The 16772-nt window shown below is 37.4% G+C and overlaps 3 protein-coding genes and 1 long non-coding RNA gene across 6 annotated transcripts in view; 1 reads left to right on the top strand and 3 right to left on the bottom strand.

The window, feature by feature from the left end:
- Positions 1–551: 551 nt before the first annotated feature.
- On the bottom strand, positions 552–2037 carry LOC107061583 (uncharacterized). Its single transcript, XR_001474077.1, has 2 exons — positions 1812–2037; positions 552–1648 (listed from the first exon to the last, which is right to left on the bottom strand). It is a non-coding gene; the product is annotated as an uncharacterized lncRNA (long non-coding RNA).
- A 61-nt stretch (positions 2038–2098) lies between these two features.
- Positions 2099–5214, top strand: LOC102581210 (outer envelope pore protein 16-4, chloroplastic). Of its 2 annotated transcripts, XM_006352751.2 has the most exons (6): positions 2101–2259; positions 2329–2380; positions 2481–2512; positions 2607–2640; positions 3662–3729; positions 4640–5214. In XM_006352751.2, exons 1-6 carry the CDS (start codon positions 2188–2190, stop codon positions 4766–4768), a joined length of 387 nt encoding a protein of 128 aa, XP_006352813.1. In that variant the 5' UTR covers positions 2101–2187; the 3' UTR covers positions 4769–5214. The 2 variants fall into 2 exon arrangements, with proteins under 2 accessions (XP_015166562.1, XP_006352813.1); XM_015311076.1 differs by lacking the exons at positions 2481–2512; positions 2607–2640 and having other exon boundaries at positions 2099–2259.
- Positions 5215–5951: 737 nt separating this feature from the next.
- On the bottom strand, positions 5952–7280 carry LOC102580875 (universal stress protein A-like protein). The gene is made up of 4 exons (XM_006352750.2): positions 6998–7280; positions 6830–6924; positions 6565–6686; positions 5952–6272 (listed from the first exon to the last, which is right to left on the bottom strand). The coding sequence occupies exons 1-4, from the start codon at positions 7164–7166 to the stop codon at positions 6185–6187; spliced, it is 474 nt and encodes a 157-aa protein (XP_006352812.1). The 5' UTR covers positions 7167–7280; the 3' UTR covers positions 5952–6184.
- Positions 7281–7626: 346 nt separating this feature from the next.
- The window catches only part of LOC102580303 (uncharacterized), an 18627-nt gene continuing 9481 nt past the window's right edge, over positions 7627–16772 (bottom strand). Inside the window, exons 10-27 of one of the 2 annotated variants that reach the window (XM_006352748.2) lie at positions 16486–16549; positions 15376–15524; positions 15192–15262; positions 14942–15115; positions 14783–14854; positions 14151–14252; positions 13981–14070; positions 13477–13552; positions 13307–13403; positions 13079–13148; positions 12805–12984; positions 12536–12658; positions 12369–12452; positions 11930–12114; positions 11661–11799; positions 11081–11140; positions 10754–10858; positions 7627–8019 (exon numbers count right to left, since the gene is read on the bottom strand). In XM_006352748.2, coding sequence (XP_006352810.1) covers positions 7906–8019; positions 10754–10858; positions 11081–11140; positions 11661–11799; positions 11930–12114; positions 12369–12452; positions 12536–12658; positions 12805–12984; positions 13079–13148; positions 13307–13403; positions 13477–13552; positions 13981–14070; positions 14151–14252; positions 14783–14854; positions 14942–15115; positions 15192–15262; positions 15376–15524; positions 16486–16549 — 1955 coding nt within the window. In that variant the 3' untranslated portion in view covers positions 7627–7905. The remainder of the gene's footprint in view (positions 8020–10753; positions 10859–11080; positions 11141–11660; positions 11800–11929; positions 12115–12368; positions 12453–12535; positions 12659–12804; positions 12985–13078; positions 13149–13306; positions 13404–13476; positions 13553–13980; positions 14071–14150; positions 14253–14782; positions 14855–14941; positions 15116–15191; positions 15263–15375; positions 15525–16485; positions 16550–16772) is intronic. The other variant, XM_006352749.2, reaches the window with a different exon arrangement.

Below are 16772 nucleotides of genomic sequence, written 5' to 3'. Positions count from 1 at the left end.
ATAGAATCAAGTGGTTTTCCCATGAATTGATTACCTCATCCAGCATACATCATGAACATCCTTACTTATTCTAGATCCAACTGTCATACGCTGACTTTCATCAGAAATTATCATGGCATAGGCCTTGCTTACACTAGGTAAAGGATTTATCATCAAATTTTGGCTACGTGTATGATTATACACCATAATATATTTTTTGGCAAATTTGTATCAGTTTATAATATAGTATCAAGTGTAGTCATTTGTACCAAATTTATAAGAGACATAATGTTAAAAGGTACTAAATATATTGAAAATTAACTAATTAGTATCAAGTATAAAAATATAGTATCAGGTGTTGTGATACATACAAATTTGTTATATCGAAAGTAATCGTGTATCATATACATAATAATTTTTTGGAAAATCTTGTATCTGCTAATAATATAGTATCAACTATAGTGATGTGTACTATGTTTATAAGAAACAAAATTTAACAAGGTATTAAATATATTGAAAAGCGAAATAAACAATTTTCAACATAAAAACTCTTCACATTTAGAAGTAGTGTCTTCAAAAGGGAAGAAATACTCAAAAACACTAATTAATGTATCTTAAAAACAATAGATCATCAACAATTGTCGGTGAATCGATACATAAAAATCTATTCTACATTAACAAGATCATCTTCTGTTGGTGGAGTGTAGTCACTCTTCGGCCTTGTAGGATCATCATTCTCGCTAACATATCCCGTCTTGGCCTTGCTGAGACCATACTTTCATAACAATGTTGCATATCTTGTGCGAAGATAGTCACTTCGAAAATCATTAGATGGGATGTTGATTTCATCGCTCAGAAATTCAACAAAAAACATTGCGCAGTGAACGCAAAATAGAGGGAGGGTGAACTTACGAAGATGGATCAACTCATCAAGGATGAACTCAGCCCACCTGAAGTCAACGCAAGTCATATCGGAGGAGATCAGGATTAAGGAAAGAAAGAGTAGAAACTTACCATGGAAAGATGGCGCCCACAACCATGGATGAAGCTGGAAATTCCAAGCAGAGCTTCAGCTTCTCGTATGATAGCGAGCTTGAGAAGAGTCTGGAACACTTCTTTGAACAATGCCTAGATTAAGAAACCTTTGATTCCTTGTTTTGTTTTTGGGAAGGACCATTTGGGCCTAAACTGTAAGGAACTAGTTTCCTGTGTTTTTTAGTTAATAAAATAGGTCCAACTGTGGACCGAAAATGATTTTAAAAAAAAAACATTTCGCAGTCACTACAAAATAGAAGAAGATACATTATAAAAACAGATCAAATGTGTAAGTAAAGAAAAATTAATTCAATAGTTACAGATTGTCGCTTTCTTGTAGCATAATATCTTGAACAAATTCCACCTCAAACGAATGTTGTGGATCCAATAGTTCAACATGGAAAGACATAAATTTAAAATAAAATAAATAAATACTAAAATACATAGTTCAAAATACATACCCTGAATAGTGTAGGTTGAGATATGGCAGGGGCAACCTTTCTACCTCTTTTTTGTTGTTGTTTTTCAACCTTTGCTTTCGATGATGCAGGTTGATGCATGTACATCATTTTTTGCTTTTGCCTTCTCTGAACTTTGATTTGTCATTGTTAAAGGATCCTGCAACCTTATAGACCTGTTTTTTTGTCCATTTGGGATTATCAGAATCAAAGATTCGATTAGTATTAGGTGTAACTATTTGGGTAATCCCAATGCTACATGAAGGAGCATCCATATGTATTAGACAAAATGTATGAAACAAGAAAAAACGAAGAAGAAATTGAAGAAGATGAAAGTACCTACAGATCTGAAATTAGTTGACTGGAGAGAGAAACCTCTTGAAATTCAAATTTTGATTAATGTGGTAACTGATTTGATTATGTGAGTGAAAAGAGAGAGAAATTGAAGGAGTAAATATAGGAGTTAGAAACGTAAATTTGGAGTGGAAATGAAATAATGTATCTGGCAGACGGCAGTTGGATTTTGAGTGAAAAGAAGGGATTTTCGTATTATTTTAAAATGGTAGGGAAATATTAAGAATACCTAACTAATGGGGTATACTTTGGTAATTTTTCCATGTTACTTAAAATTTCCGTTTATAGTAAAGAGGCCTCTGAAAGGCCCAGCAGATTGGTGTTAGTGTTACATGAAGGTCACCTCAAGGCTGAAAGGGAGATGGAGGTGGATATCGCCGACGACGTCCCCTGTTCTTCCATCGCCGTCGATTCCGTTATTCGCATGGGCACCGTAATCTACTCCTCATACTCCTCTTCTCTCTATGAAATCCAATTGTTCTTAAACTTGTTATTACTGCAGGCTGGCTTAATCTGGGGCTCCTGTTCTGGTCCTTACGACGCCAGCAAATTAGGTACTACTTTTTTTTCTTCTTTTTTTTTTATGTAGAGTTCGCAACTGTTGATAGAAAGATCAAAATTTTGTATCTGTTTATTATTCTGATATGCGAACAGGTCTTGCTGGCATTCATAGAGCTTCTTTTATTGTAAGTTGCTCATTGCAATCCCTTTCCAATGTCTTTTTTTTCTTTTCTCTTTGGTTTAATTTGATTGTTTTGTGTGCTTTTACTCTATATGCAGGCTAAGTCAGTTGGTCGGCTTGGCTTTCAGTGGGGTAATCACATTAACTTTCCCAATCTAATTTTGACTTAACCAAGTATTTTCCCACTCCCTTAACTTGTCTCCCTCTATATTAATCTAGATTTAAGTTATATACATGTAAAGAACAGTGGTGCCAATTGCAGTAGTGTTTATATTAAGCATGAATTTTGATGATCTATCAAATAATCTGCTACAACTGATTAATCATACTACTAAAATAAGATAAATGGCATGCTATTACACTGCTATATATACCAATCTGTATAGCATTGTGTTTTTGTTGGACCACATTCTGATGTGTGATATTAAGTCAATTATTTGTTAGTTGGAGCCTATGTTGCTCGAACTCTTCAAAAATGTTAGCGGGTGTGTGTTGTTCTCCAAAAGTAGTGTAATTTTGGAGAATCCTGCACGGATGCGGCAATGAAAGTGAAGAGTCCGTGCAACTTAGGTTGGAGCCCTATTACTTGTGGTTAGGCTTAGATGCAACCTTTTCAATTTAATCATTGACCAGTGGTTAAGATTAAAAGCTGTATTTATGATGTATCATAATAACATCCATATCTGAATGCACCACACAATGTGAACCATAACCTAATAAGCCATGGAGAAGTAAGCTAGTTTATATAACTAAGGAGTGGAAATGTTAAAAGTCAAATTGCTAGTTATCTGTACCTGTGTGATGGTACAAAACAGCTTAATAAGGAATGTAATAAAGATAATGAGCAGGATTACAGTCAAAGACTATGCAACACTAGGCTACTTTCATCAAAGTTTGTTTAGAACGTACTATCACAGTTTCTCTATGCTTATTGTTATAATGTTATGTAAAATTAAACTTGTTTTATTGCAAAGGCATATCAAATGCTCATAGTCAGACTTGGTTGTGTCCAACTATTTTTTTTTTCTAGTGTTTTCACCAACCCTCAATGTTTATTTATTTTTGCTCTTTTGACTAATTTTTCTCTTGGATAATGTCATGGTTGTTTAGATAGATCATTATGATCTGATGAGCATCCATTCTTCTTTTATAGGAATGTTTGCTGCTATATTTTCTTCCACTCGGTGTGGGTTTCAGAGATATAGAAGGCGAAATGATTGGGTCAGTTTGTTAACACGTGCCCTCTCAGATCTCCAACATTAATTTGGACCCTCCTTTGTCTAAACATGTAAAACACGTTATTGTTTAACTAAGAGAATGTATATACAAATGTTGCTTCCACTACTTTTTGCATATTTGCTATTTACCATATCAAGTTGTTTGTTGGGGCTAAACAGTTGGTAGGCATAATTAATTAGCACCACGAGGTCTACTTTATGCATTTCAATGGGAAAGTAGGAATGTATGTTCTCCTCCATTGTCAGATTATAGTTTCATGCAATATATATGAAATTGGAATAATTTCCTTTTAATTCTTTTTTCAATGTGTAGTACAGATTTTGAGAGACTACAGTTATTAGTTACTGTTTCTTCGCGTTAGGAAGCCAATATGACAACATGTTAAGTAATAATTTGCAGAAATTCGTAGATGTGTCCAAATGTAATAGCAAAAATTGCAGGAAATGCATTGGACAGTCATCGGGAACAACCCGAGCTCACTTAGATGTATGTGAAGAAGTACTGTGGTTAACTGATACAATAAAGTGATATCTTAGTACTTTATATGGGTGTGCAAGATATTATGATCTCTGAACTTTTTTCTATATAAGTGACCAATTGGAGGTAATGTTTTTGCAGCCAGCCAATGTAAGAACAGCAGAAATAAACCTTCTTTGCCAGATGAAACTAACTTTTAATATAAACAGAAATCATGAAAATAACATATTCTTCTGGGAGTGCTAACTAAAGACTAATTGACATGCACTGATCCAATAAAAAATCTACATTTGCTTGGACGACGCAATGTTTATAAGCTTTTCTCCTAGTACCTTTTTCACTTTAAAACTACTTGAGTTGTAAGCCACGGTTATTACTATCCACAAAAGTTATAAGATCCCTTTTACTTTTGCAGGTTAATGTTTTGACTGCTGGTGTTGTAGCAGGGGCTGCTTTTGGTGCAGGTACCAGGAACTGGAAGCAGGTTGCTGGAGCAACAGGTCTCGTGTGTCTCTTATGTCATGTTGCTGAGGACTCCCGATAAACTTTGACTCTAATTTGTTGAAAAGGAACTAAAATAGTCTGCAGTAGAAAATTGGAAACTTTTCTCCATCCGTAGCAGTCTGTGGAAGACTAAGTATATCATGTTGACTAAGGAGCGTGGCATAGCAGCATCCTTCACCGAATGGGAAACATAATTCAGTTAATTGAAGTTCATACAAGATTTATGATGTTGATTTCGCAGGCCATTAGTTTATGTGTTAGGGAAATAAACCTAACATATGAATTACGAAGCAAGTATATATTTGTTGCCTTTTTTGTTTTCTATAGGTATCCTCTAGGGCACTGTTGCTTGGTGTTGATTATAGGTTGGTTGATCTACCTGCTTTTGAACTATAGTTGCGTTGTTGGGAGTAAATTCTAGATATTGTGGAATCTCTTTTAAAAACTTGTACTCCTAATTTGGGTAATTTTTCATCTTCATCTCAATTGCTTGAATGATTGTCTTATTTCTTTAGCTAAGTTTTGCTGACATGAGACTAACAATTCGTCTCTCATACTATTTGTTCTCTAGTGTTGTGATTACGGATAAACTTAAATATGCATGCTGTAATTCTATGCGCATGAAGAGAAAAAATAGTTAACAGAGAAAAGGAAGGAATTGCAAGTAGAACAACTTGGAGTTACATGAAGAGGCTCTCAAATTAGATTTCATGGCCACCAACATATTCTCTCTAATGAAGAAATCCCTTGAAAATAACACTACTAATCTGCATTTTTAAATAGTGAAATATACTACTCGTTATTCCAAATTTTATTTAACTCCAATGTTTTTGAATAATCAATCTCGAAAAATAATTTTATTCTTTGAAAAGTTTCTATTTGGCTTATGACAACGACAAAGATAGATATGATCCATCCATCCATCTGCTAACAAAATTAGACCATTTCGCAAAGTTAAAGACATAACTTGCTACTCAGGAGCTTTTTGTTTCTGGTTTACTATTTTTCTTTTGAGACGGTAAACGGTACCCTAAGGCCTAAGCTAATATGTTTTGTTAGATCACCAAACTTTTGATCATAACAATCCACTTCCTTTCCTAATTAAAATGCCCACGTATGTACGTGCCTGATGATACTTACTGTAATTGCTTCACACAAGGTGTCTTCTCAAAATTTTATGTATAGACTTGTCAAAATTTCCAAATCTACTGTAAAGTATCTTCTTCTTCTCAACCTCAACATGTATGGCTGCCAAGGTCCATTATCAATCATGATTTATTATTATACACACTCTGAAATTTATCCACAATAATGTTTACACAGCAGAACTTTTACATTGGAAGATATATATATATATATTGGATAAATACACACCATCAACCAAATGGTTCTCCACTAGGAGCAATAGATGACAAAGTAGTAATAAACTCTACAACTTGTTCAGACAAGAAGAATCTCAAGCCTTGATCTTTGGGCGCTTCACAATCATCACACTGCAGTGGGCGTGGTGAGCACAGTAGTCACTTACACTGCCCAAAACAGTCCTGCAGGAAAAAAGTGCATTATCAATTATAACCAGGAAATTTGTCTCAGAACAAGTTTGAGACTTGTATGCCTATGCAGAACTAAGTGCAAGATTTCAAGACCTTGTAATTTTAAATAAAAATGTAATGGATATAAAAGATCGACCACAAAGTAATTGATTAGCTGGAATTAGGTCTGTAATTTGAGCACAGTAACTTGTGTTAAGCACCGAGCTTTTCAATCTTGAGGTGAAGATAAATGTTTCTATGCCAAGCAAGATAGAAATTTGTGCAAGTAGATACAGAAATTTACCTCTTCAGAACTCCATAACCATGACTACCAACAACTAACATAGAGGCATGATGCTTCTCTACAGCATCACACAAGACACTCCTAGCATCACCTTCCACAATCTCAACTACAACATCGTTTACCTGAAAACAACTAGCTGCTAGTATTAAAGACGATTCATTGCAATCAAAGAGAAGTGATAAGATTGGAGATCGCTAATCAGCTGAGCAGCATAAGTATTTCTTCTGTTATGAAAAAGAATATGTATCAAACAGTTTAAGTATACCGATTTAGCAGAACAAATCTTCTTAGCTTTTTCGGCAATCCTTGAAGAGATCTTCCTCAAATCAGCCTCGACATAAGGCAAAACATCGGCACCCCCTGCAAATTCATTTTCTCAGCAGCTGATCTGATATTAGCATTAGCATACATGGGAAATAGATCATGTACCTACCAGGACCAGCGAGGCCGATGGCGGAAGTAGCAGTAGGTTTGGCGTGAACGATGAGGAGTTTGAAAGGAGGAGGTGAAGGTCCAAACAAGTGTTCCAAAGTCCACTCTAATGCATAAAAACTGTGTTCGCTGTCATCCATCCCCACCACCATCACCGGTTTTTCCCCCATTACGATTACACACTTTTTTTTCTTGGATCTACTAGTCTGTCTTATGGTGGTAGTGCAGAAGGTTCTAGTACACTACAGATTTGTATTTTCCGCCTTCTGTTCAACAATCAATCAATTACCTTTATGTCCAAGTTGTATTTATTTGTTCACAAACACTTATTTTAGGTTAGAAAAGGTAATCAAGAGTCTTTTTGTGCTTTCTGGCTCTCACAAAATTAATGATTAAACATTTAAACTAAACATATGATAGATGGTTTGTATGAAAATACCAACAACTCTTTTTGTGGAATTAGTTTGGTGTAAAATTTGACAGCTGAATTATTAAACCCAAACTTAAATGGGCAGGCCTGAGACTCGAGAACTCATTTGTAAATACTATATAAAAGTAAGTTAGCCCGGCATTCGCAATGCTACGGTGGAACAAACTTCACTAGAGGAATCTTTATAATAATAATAATAATGGAAAAGAAAAAAGAGCATGGGGATGTTTATTTATTAAATAAATCAAATTGTATATACAGAGGTGAGGAGATCTAATAAGGTGAAAATTGGAAGACAAGCTTCGGATAGATATTTCATAACCGGAGATAAATAACTATAACTAACTATGATACACAGTTTTCCGAGGTGGGGGGTTTGGACTCCAGGGAACCTGAAATGGATTTTTTCCATGCATGCAGGACCCGTCGCTACCAACTTGGGTAAATAAATAAAGCAACACTATACAGTTCACATGTCTCTACATGAAGTAGCTGAGAGATTTCTTCTTCCTTGATCCACCTTCTCCATACAATTCATTCCACTGGAGTAACTCGTTCATGTTTGCCGATTCTGAAGATACACTAGCACATACCTGCATTTTTAACATGCAACAATGCATGAAGCTCTCCTTCATAAATGCATGCTACTCAATGGTCTGATAAAGCTTAAAACAGACGAGCTACTAATAGTTACAGTTGCATTCCCACCATTTGATACACAACCATTAATCTTCCAAACAAAGCTAAATTGTAACAACAAACCATGTGGCTGGGCATCTAATGGAAGTGAAGAGCGTGGAAAGCGAAAAGTACTGATATTTATGGTTGAGGTTAATAAATAAACCCTTAAAACGTTTTACCACTGTGCAGGAGGCCATATGATCAGATAATCGTGCTTTTTTAATTAAACTACAGAGGCAAAGCCCAAGCTGTAGGCTAAGTTGCTCGGACTCTCCAAAATTGTTGTCACACCCGAGTCGGATCCTCCAAAAATGCACTACTTTTTGGAGGATCCGGCACGCACCCATCAACATTTTTGAAGAGTCCAAGCAAATTAGGTTGTAGGAACAATCCCATGAGGTAAACAAAATTGACTAGTTTACGACAAGATACCTATATAAAAGCTGAGGAAACTTCATGAACATTTAGAATGCAGAAGATAGTAGAGGGATAGGCCAAGGCCAAGGAAGACAAATGGAATTTTCCACATCATAGCAGTCATTAAAAACAAAATCAAAATAGAGGATACATGCCCTTTCATCATTATCCAGACATGAAGATATCTTCAGTGGGAGGAGAGGTCATCAACAATGTAGCATTCAAGCACAGCAACTATGAGGATAAAACGTAGGAGCTTAGTTTTATAGAAGTGATGGCTTTAGACTGGCCTAGACGAGGCATCGCACTAAGAACAATCGTCTACCAACTGGTACATGAGCAGCATGAACCTAACTTTTCGACCCACTAATATGATCTCTGTGCATTCTTATTATCAGTGCCTCCTGGATTATCACAAAGATGTTAAGGTGCCAAAATAATTGAACGTTCAACTAAAACTCACCTGCATTATAAATCTGAGTCGAAGTCCCATACTGTTAGAAAATGATCCAACATTGATTGGAAGAATAGCTCTTGTTTTTCTCCAAGGTTTTGGGCAAATCCTCAACTCATGAGCTAACTTTTGTAGATGACTTAGGCCTAGATCCATTTTCTTAACATGGAGACAAGTTAGACGCATCTCTAGTGTTGAGTTTCCTAGTGTTAGGCTACCATGTTGCGCAAGTTCAGCCCTGGGTGTGCGGGAATGTTAAGAGTGTCCCACATCGTTGGTTGAGAAATGAGTGGTATCTCCTTATATGGTCTTAGGATGAAGTGTGCTAGACTTCATTAGCTAGATTTGTCATACTCTGCTTATGTTTGGAGAGAAAAGAAGATGACTTGGAAACAACAGATGTATCAATTTGAGAAGCTACTGATTTTTTTATTTTTTCAACTTTTACATACAAGTCACCAGTTTGAAACAAGCTATTTCATCAATAGTGATCTCCAAAATTTCTGTTCAGTCACAAAAAGTACATCTCAAACTACTTCATCGGCAGCATACACTGACTTGTGACAGGCAAGATTTGACACATGACTAAATACCAACAAAAAAATTTTATGACCCAGAAATCCTTCAAGGGCCTACCCTTGGGACAAACCGCAGCCTCCTAAAATAAAGGATGATGGACTCACCCCTCTACCCTACTCCACTAAATACCAAGCTTGGCTCGAATGGCGCAAGGTTTGAACCTGTGACATAAGTCACAAGTCCCTCAACCTTTGCCAGGGTTCGCCAACAAATATATATATTATAAAACCATCTGGCACTTAATAATCGTAAATAGCTATAGTTTGGACCATAATTATGAATAGTAGCTATAGTTTGCCTAGTAACAATTCATAGCAACAATTTTAGAGAGGAGAGAGGCGAGCAAGAATGAGAGAGATAGAGAGCGATACAACCTATATCTCAATTGAAACTGAGATACACAGATACACAATCTCCTCTCTCTCCCAATCTCCCTCGCCTCTCTCCTCCAATCTCACACACAAATACACAGATACAGTTTATTCTGAGAATAGTGATATCAGTTTTTTTTTTCAATACACATCATACAGATACAGTTTTTTTTTATACATGGATACAATTGGTTGTATCAATCGAAGAAGATACAGTTTGATAATAGGTGTATCAGTTTATCAATCTAAGAAGAAGAGAAGATTCAAAGATTGAACAACAAACAAGAACCCAGAGTGGAAAATTTCGATATATCGGCATTAATCCAATAAAAAAATGAATCAACAGCCAGCAGCCACCCAGAAAATATTGAAGACCAAGAACCACATGTATAGATAAAAAAAATCAGGTAGAACTATAATGGGATTTCGTATTAATATAACAAACAGAGAGGGAGAAGAAGAAAGATTCACGCAATAAATTGTAGAGAGAGAGAGAGAGCGAGGAGGCGAACGTGAGAGGAGAGATTTGCTATAAAACCCTAGGTATAGTTATTTTAACTAATTTTTTGAAAGTATCACTAGGTTGTGTATATATAGTAGCTATGTTCACTTAATTATGTAGTTTATCCTAATAATATCTATAAGACATTGACAATTGGCAAAAGGCTACAATAGGATATATGAGAAGAGTTGAGAGAAAACAATTTACTCGTTAGTTAATTATTCTTGTCAGGAAAAAAGCATTGACTATTTCAAACAAGATGGTTTAAGACAGTATGAAGAAAGCATAAAGTATCATGTTAATAATCAGAAAAGCCAACACACCTGTTCATGTGCATATTTAAAATCATCCATGTTAAGGGGGCGAACGTCCACACTACTATGCAATGCAGGGACTGGCCTGCTCTCTGCAACTGCCAATGCTTTTTCCTGATATCATGCAAGTTAAATTACATTCCAGTTACTTGACTAGCAAATGGCAGTATGTAAGACAAGATGATAATTAATAATTTCCGAAGGACTCCTGAAAATAGCTAGTGGAGAGAAGTTAGAAGAGCACGTTTACATGTCGATCAAAGTCACCAATTCAACCATGTGTTGGAAGGTTACCAGAATTATAGAAAGCCACTAGAGTGAACTCAGTCAACTGACCTTTTTCTCTTTCTCCAATATTTCTCTAATTGGGCAATGAGCAGCTGTGATACATAAATTCTGTGGATGGAAATTTAAGAGTTGATAGCATGAATTGTCATATCATAGGGGGGGGGGGGGGGGGGGGGGGGGGGGGGGGGGGGGGGGGGGGGGGGGGGGGGGGGGGGGGGGGGGGGGGGGGGGGGGGGGGGGGGGGGGGGGGGGGGGGGGGGGGGGGGGGGGGGGGGGGGGGGGGGGGGGGGGGGGGGGGGGGGGGGGGGGGGGGGGGGGGGGGGGGGGGGGGGGGGGGGGGGGGGGGGGGGGGGGGGGGGGGGGGGGGGGGGGGGGGGGGGGGGGGGGGGGGGGGGGGGGGGGGGGGGGGGGGGGGGGGGGGGGGGGGGGGGGGGGGGGGGGGGGGGGGGGGGGGGGGGGGGGGGGGGGGGGGGGGGGGGGGGGGGGGGGGGGGGGGGGGGGGGGGGGGGGGGGGGGGGGGGGGGGGGGGGGGGGGGGGGGGGGGGGGGGGGGGGTGTCATTGGGGTGTTAAAACTTCTAACACATTAGAAAGTCAGTTAATATAGAACAACAGGATCATCTACCAGACCTTTAAATCACTTCCGGAATACCCTTCAGTCATATTTGCGATAGCTTCCAGATCAACATTTGGCGTTAACTCTTCCTTGGCCAATATCACTCTCAAAATTTTCTCCCTGTTCGGAGCATCTGGCAAGTTTACCATCAACCTGCATCAATGGAGAGCACTAAACATTATGACTCCACATAAACTAGTAAAACATAAATTTTCTCTTTTTTTTAGCCCTTCTATTTGCGGATTAATCAGCTAAAAAGATTCACTGAACGATTATTACTTGCCTCCGTGGAAGTCTCCTAATAACTGCTTCATCAAGGTCGAATGGTCTATTAGTTGCAGCAAGTACAAGAACTCGCTCCTTGTCCTTTGTACGCAAGCCATCCCAATTCACCATGAATTCATTCTTCATTTTCCGCATTGCTTCATGCTCACCAGGATTTTCTCGTCTTCCTAGCATGCTATCCACCTAATAGACCAGCGAAATGGAAGAAAGAGGAGGGTAAACACAATAACCTTTTCCATTAAACAGAAGATGTAGATGATTTGCAGTAAAGAGGATGGCATTTACATTTACATAGCATATAAGCTAAAGAACAGCATGATCAACTTAAAAGAGGAGTGCCCACTTATACACAAAAGGCAAAATATGTGAGAGATACTTTAACTATAACATCAATATAACAAGTTCGAGATAATAAATATTAAGTATATTTTACCAACCTCGTCAACAAAAACAACACTAGGCGCTATTTTACTAGCTAATGAGAAGACTGCTTTGACATACTTCTCTCCTTCACCGAACCACTACAATCAAGAACAAGTTGTAAGCCATTAAAGCGAGGGCTTTAAAAGACAAAATGGGAATACAAACAAAACATAGGTGGTACCTTTGAAGTAATGCTTGACATTGATATATTAATAAAGTTTGCACCAGCCTCGGTTGCAACAGCTTTTGCAAGCATTGTTTTACCAGTACCAGGGGGACCAAAAAGCAGTATTCCCTTGCAAGGCTGAAGATGATAGCTTCTTCAGAAATAGAAGTGCATAAATGATGAAAAAGTTGCAACAAACCCTACTCCCTATGTCAAGACAAAGAATGAAGAATTCCAATGAAAAATATAGATCCATGTAGATTTCAAGAAGAAAATCGTTTCACCTTGGTCAGCTGTCCTTTACAAAACAATTCAGGTCTTTGAAGTGGCAGCATCACCAATTCTTTCAAAGTATCCTTGACATTTTCCAGTGCTCCAATGTCACCAAAAGTAACACCAATATCGCTAGGCGGAATTACGTCCGCAAGTAGTCTCTTTTCAAAGTCATTCTCAGTAACCACATCCTGAAAACTCAAACATCAGTATTTTGCTTCAAGAAGTTCAGAACAAATGGCAACCTTTTGACAAAATTAAGTTTGCCAAAAATAGATACTTCACCTTAAGAGATTTTTTTAGACTCTTAGTTTCATTGTGGATCCCTTGGAAAATATTGACACCATAAGAAATGCTGTCAGATCAAGTAAAAGACACATCAGTGTTATGCCTCCTTTTGCCAACCCCCAAAAACCTACGAAGATCCCTTCAGTGACCCAAAGTGGAAAACAAGATGACTAAATAGTGCACATCTTCCAACATCATGAATTAGACAGTAAAATTTAATTTGACCTTGCACTGGAGATAACCAGCTTGGCCTCTTTTACTGGCGATTCAGATTTGTGCATAAAGTGATGGCCCAGGGCCCAGCCTACTATCTTTTCCACACCTATCACACACAATGAGAACATATTATTATCATGTTTTCAAACATAAAAATCCCAACTTCAAGGAATACATACTCTCACTTGTTAATGCTTGATCTTTTATGCATAACGTTTCAAGGTCGGGGCAATCAATTCCTATACGATTCAAAACCTGAAGACGCAAAAAGTTAGAATAATTCGGTCAATTGAGGATACAAATATAAAATCACTAAAATACACATCTCCTTTTTAAGTGAATGTCCAACAGATAGAAAGATGAAAACATTTAACAACTAACCTACACTCTTTTGAAAAGAGATAAGCATATAAGAAGGTGGATTGAGGTGATGTACAGAAGAAAACAGCAAGAAAATGAAAATTGGGTATGCAGCATGCTAGAGAAATGTTACATGGTTCTACTAATTACAGTGTCCATTAGAACTTCAGAGAACACCCCGTAAAATTTGAATATAGGGGAGAAATCATCCATGAATAGTCCTAGATAATATACAGCCCAAAAGCAATGAAAGGAGAAGACAAAAAAGGTATTTGCCCTCGGCAAAGAAAGGTGCCTTAAGATGGGGCGAAAGGAGCTCTCACATTGCGAATGCTGGCAATGTTTGACTGAGATTTCAAAGTTCCGATATCCCGTTCCAGCTGTTGTTTCCAGTCAGATAATAATGCTTCATCCTGCCACAATAAGACACATATTAAATGCTTCTATAACAGTATTAGCAGTTGACAAGAGTATACAAGAACTAAGATTTTACCTGAGGTAGTTGTATGGTAACCTTGTTGGGGAAAAGACGGGTGAGCTGCTTCAACGTTTTAGGAGTTTCTTTGCTTCTATCATGCAACCTACCAAAATTATCCTGGAAAAGCAGAGACATCGCAATGCATGGCCGTCAGTTCTTTTACAAGTGAACATGTTTCTAGAATGCAATCCATAATTAAGTAAATAGCCATGAAGCTTCAAGGAGATGCCAATTCTAATAAAATAAGAGACCCGGTATCCATAACTCCTAAGTCCTAACTAGATCATATGATGGAAAAACAGGTTTTGTACTGTAAGTCAAAAACATTAGTGTAAATAATCTTGATTTACAGAGTGTTGCACAGGAAAACAACATAACAAAGGCAACCCAAGTTAAAATAGTGCAATGCATCTTCAGAGTACATAGATGTCATCTTAAGGCTTCCCCAATTACAACCCAGCTCTCCACCACCATTTAACAAGATAGAAGAAGACATAAGATAGAAAAGGGGGAAAAAGTTGACAGACATCACCTAGCAGGAACCTTTAATATGAAGGTAAAGCATATATTTTATTACTATAAGCCAGACACCTCCTTGCATTAGAAAGAAAAAAGGACAAATAAAAGAGATAAACAGATTCACATACTGGAAAAGCAAGGTCAAGCAATGCTGTCTGGTTACTTCCGAACTTTGTAAACAGTAGTCCACCAGTATGTGACTGGAAAGCATATATGAAATGCTGTCAGTTTTACGAGTCAGAATTGGATTCCAACAGAAAACAAAAGATAACTATGCCCTTACATACTTTCTCCTTTCGGCTGTCTGTTTGGGTATGGGAAGCTATGACAATAACATTCTCAGGTAAATGTTCAAGCTTAATCTTGAAAGCAGCATAGGCCTCAGGATTTCCCACCATAGACTTCTCAATGTCTTTGACAAATAAAACTAATGCACTAATTTTACTTTCTTTTGAAGCAACCTACAAATATGAAATAGAGTAGATTAAAGGAAAACTCATTCCAAAAGGAGAAAACCAATATTGACATGAAAATTACCTCAAAAAGTTCATCAATGGCCAGTTTATCAATATCATCACTGTTTGAGCTATCAAGGCGTAGAAAGTCAGCTGTGCAAGAAAAAAGGTCAAGTTTCAGCAAGAAGACATGCTTATTTATTCCACAATGATGGTCAACACACAGATGAAGCTCTTTAAAATGAACAAGTGTAGCAGAAAACTACCAGCACAAAAAAACCCATGATCTTCCTCACAGTGACCACCAAGATCATTGCCCTCTGGAATTGATCTATCAAACCTGATCCCAATCTTAGAGGACTCATTATCTTCAAATGCAAGAACCACTTTGCCCCTGTAACCATATGTTGGACCCCTGTGATCACGTACATGCCATGATTTGCAAAATAAAGAAAAGAGTCAAATCACAATACACACATCCACTTTTACTTGATAAAGAATAACAAGACTTCTACTGAACAAGTCAACCTACACAAGCAATTCCTAATTGCCTTATACAAGCCATTCCATACCATATGATTGCTTTGATTGAAAAACATAGTAAAACTTTCAACAATTTGAAATCATAACATTATATTTGTATTTTCTACTCTACATCTGAATGAATACAAATTTGCATCGTCTTCTCAAAGTTCATTAGAAGTTGAAAACTATAGCATCTAGGCAACACAGTAAGACCATAGCGTTAAATAACAGTTCAAAATTTAAACACATGATAAAATAAAGTCATGAATTATTTCAACTTCTTCCATGAAGGACCATGTTATGTCCGGAGTTACTCAATCATTCAAAATAAAGTCTATAGTCAATCTTACTTTTAACCTTTGTAAAGAAAACAAACTAGTCAGACGGGAAATATAAAAGGTTTTGAATGATTTACTATTTTTTAAGAGGTTTGAATGATTATATAGTAACAACATATATTAAGACAAAATTCCACTTAAAATTCCTAAGGTATTTGACAATATTGTAATGTAATGCAAAATTACTTTCAGAATTTCTAAGATAAATAAATATTTTAAATGAACTTCCAAAAATTATTATCTTTTAACCGAGAAATCCCCGAGGTCCAAAGGCATACGGTTGGAAACTCATGTGCCCGCCCATTTACCCTTCTCTACTTAAATACCAGGCTTTTGTCTGCAGTAGGGTTTGAACACGTGACATTATTAATCAATAAAAATTTTCAAAAATACTAATTATTAGATATTAGCAGTATTACTTTTAGAACTTGGAGAAAGTTAATTATAGATATGAATGTTCTTTTTTCCATGACGATTGAACAAGTGTTAGGAATCAAATTTTCAATGGATTACCTCAAAGGTGCTTGCAAGGGAGAAAAGCCTGACTGTAACGGACCAACATACTTCACTCTGTCACCTGTCAAAATTAGAAATCTCACATTCAGGATAGATAGAACTGCAACTACAAATCAAAGACTTCAACCCCAATTCTCTTTTATTTTCTTGTTCTTTTGAAAGGAAAGAAGAGTTGGAGATTCATGATCCAACATATATATAACAAACATAAGATGGTAACTCTACTATACAGACACGGGGAGAAGGGGGGGGGGGGGGGGGGGTTCGTCGACAAAACCTCGCAC

The sequence above is a fragment of the Solanum tuberosum genome, unplaced genomic scaffold (assembly GCF_000226075.1).
Source record: "Solanum tuberosum cultivar DM 1-3 516 R44 unplaced genomic scaffold, SolTub_3.0 scf00150, whole genome shotgun sequence".
Classification (NCBI taxonomy): domain Eukaryota; kingdom Viridiplantae; phylum Streptophyta; class Magnoliopsida; order Solanales; family Solanaceae; genus Solanum; species Solanum tuberosum.
This window is presented reverse-complemented; position numbering and strand designations above follow the sequence as displayed.

Excerpts from the sequence above, each read along its gene's own strand:
- LOC102581210 (XM_006352751.2), top strand. The coding sequence starts at position 2,188 with ATGGAGGTGGATATCGCCGACGACGTCCCCTGTTCTTCCATCGCCGTC. Across the intron at positions 2,513-2,606 it reads TTCATAGAGCTTCTTTTATT|GCTAAGTCAGTTGGTCGGCT; the intron begins GTAAGTTGCTCA and ends CTCTATATGCAG. Across the intron at positions 3,730-4,639 it reads ATAGAAGGCGAAATGATTGG|GTTAATGTTTTGACTGCTGG; the intron begins GTCAGTTTGTTA and ends TTACTTTTGCAG.
- LOC102580875 (XM_006352750.2), bottom strand. The coding sequence starts at position 7,166 with ATGGGGGAAAAACCGGTGATGGTGGTGGGGATGGATGACAGCGAACAC. Across the intron at positions 6,925-6,997 it reads CATCGGCCTCGCTGGTCCTG|GGGGTGCCGATGTTTTGCCT; the intron begins GTAGGTACATGA and ends ATGAATTTGCAG. Across the intron at positions 6,687-6,829 it reads AGATTTGTTCTGCTAAATCG|GTAAACGATGTTGTAGTTGA; the intron begins GTATACTTAAAC and ends AGTTGTTTTCAG.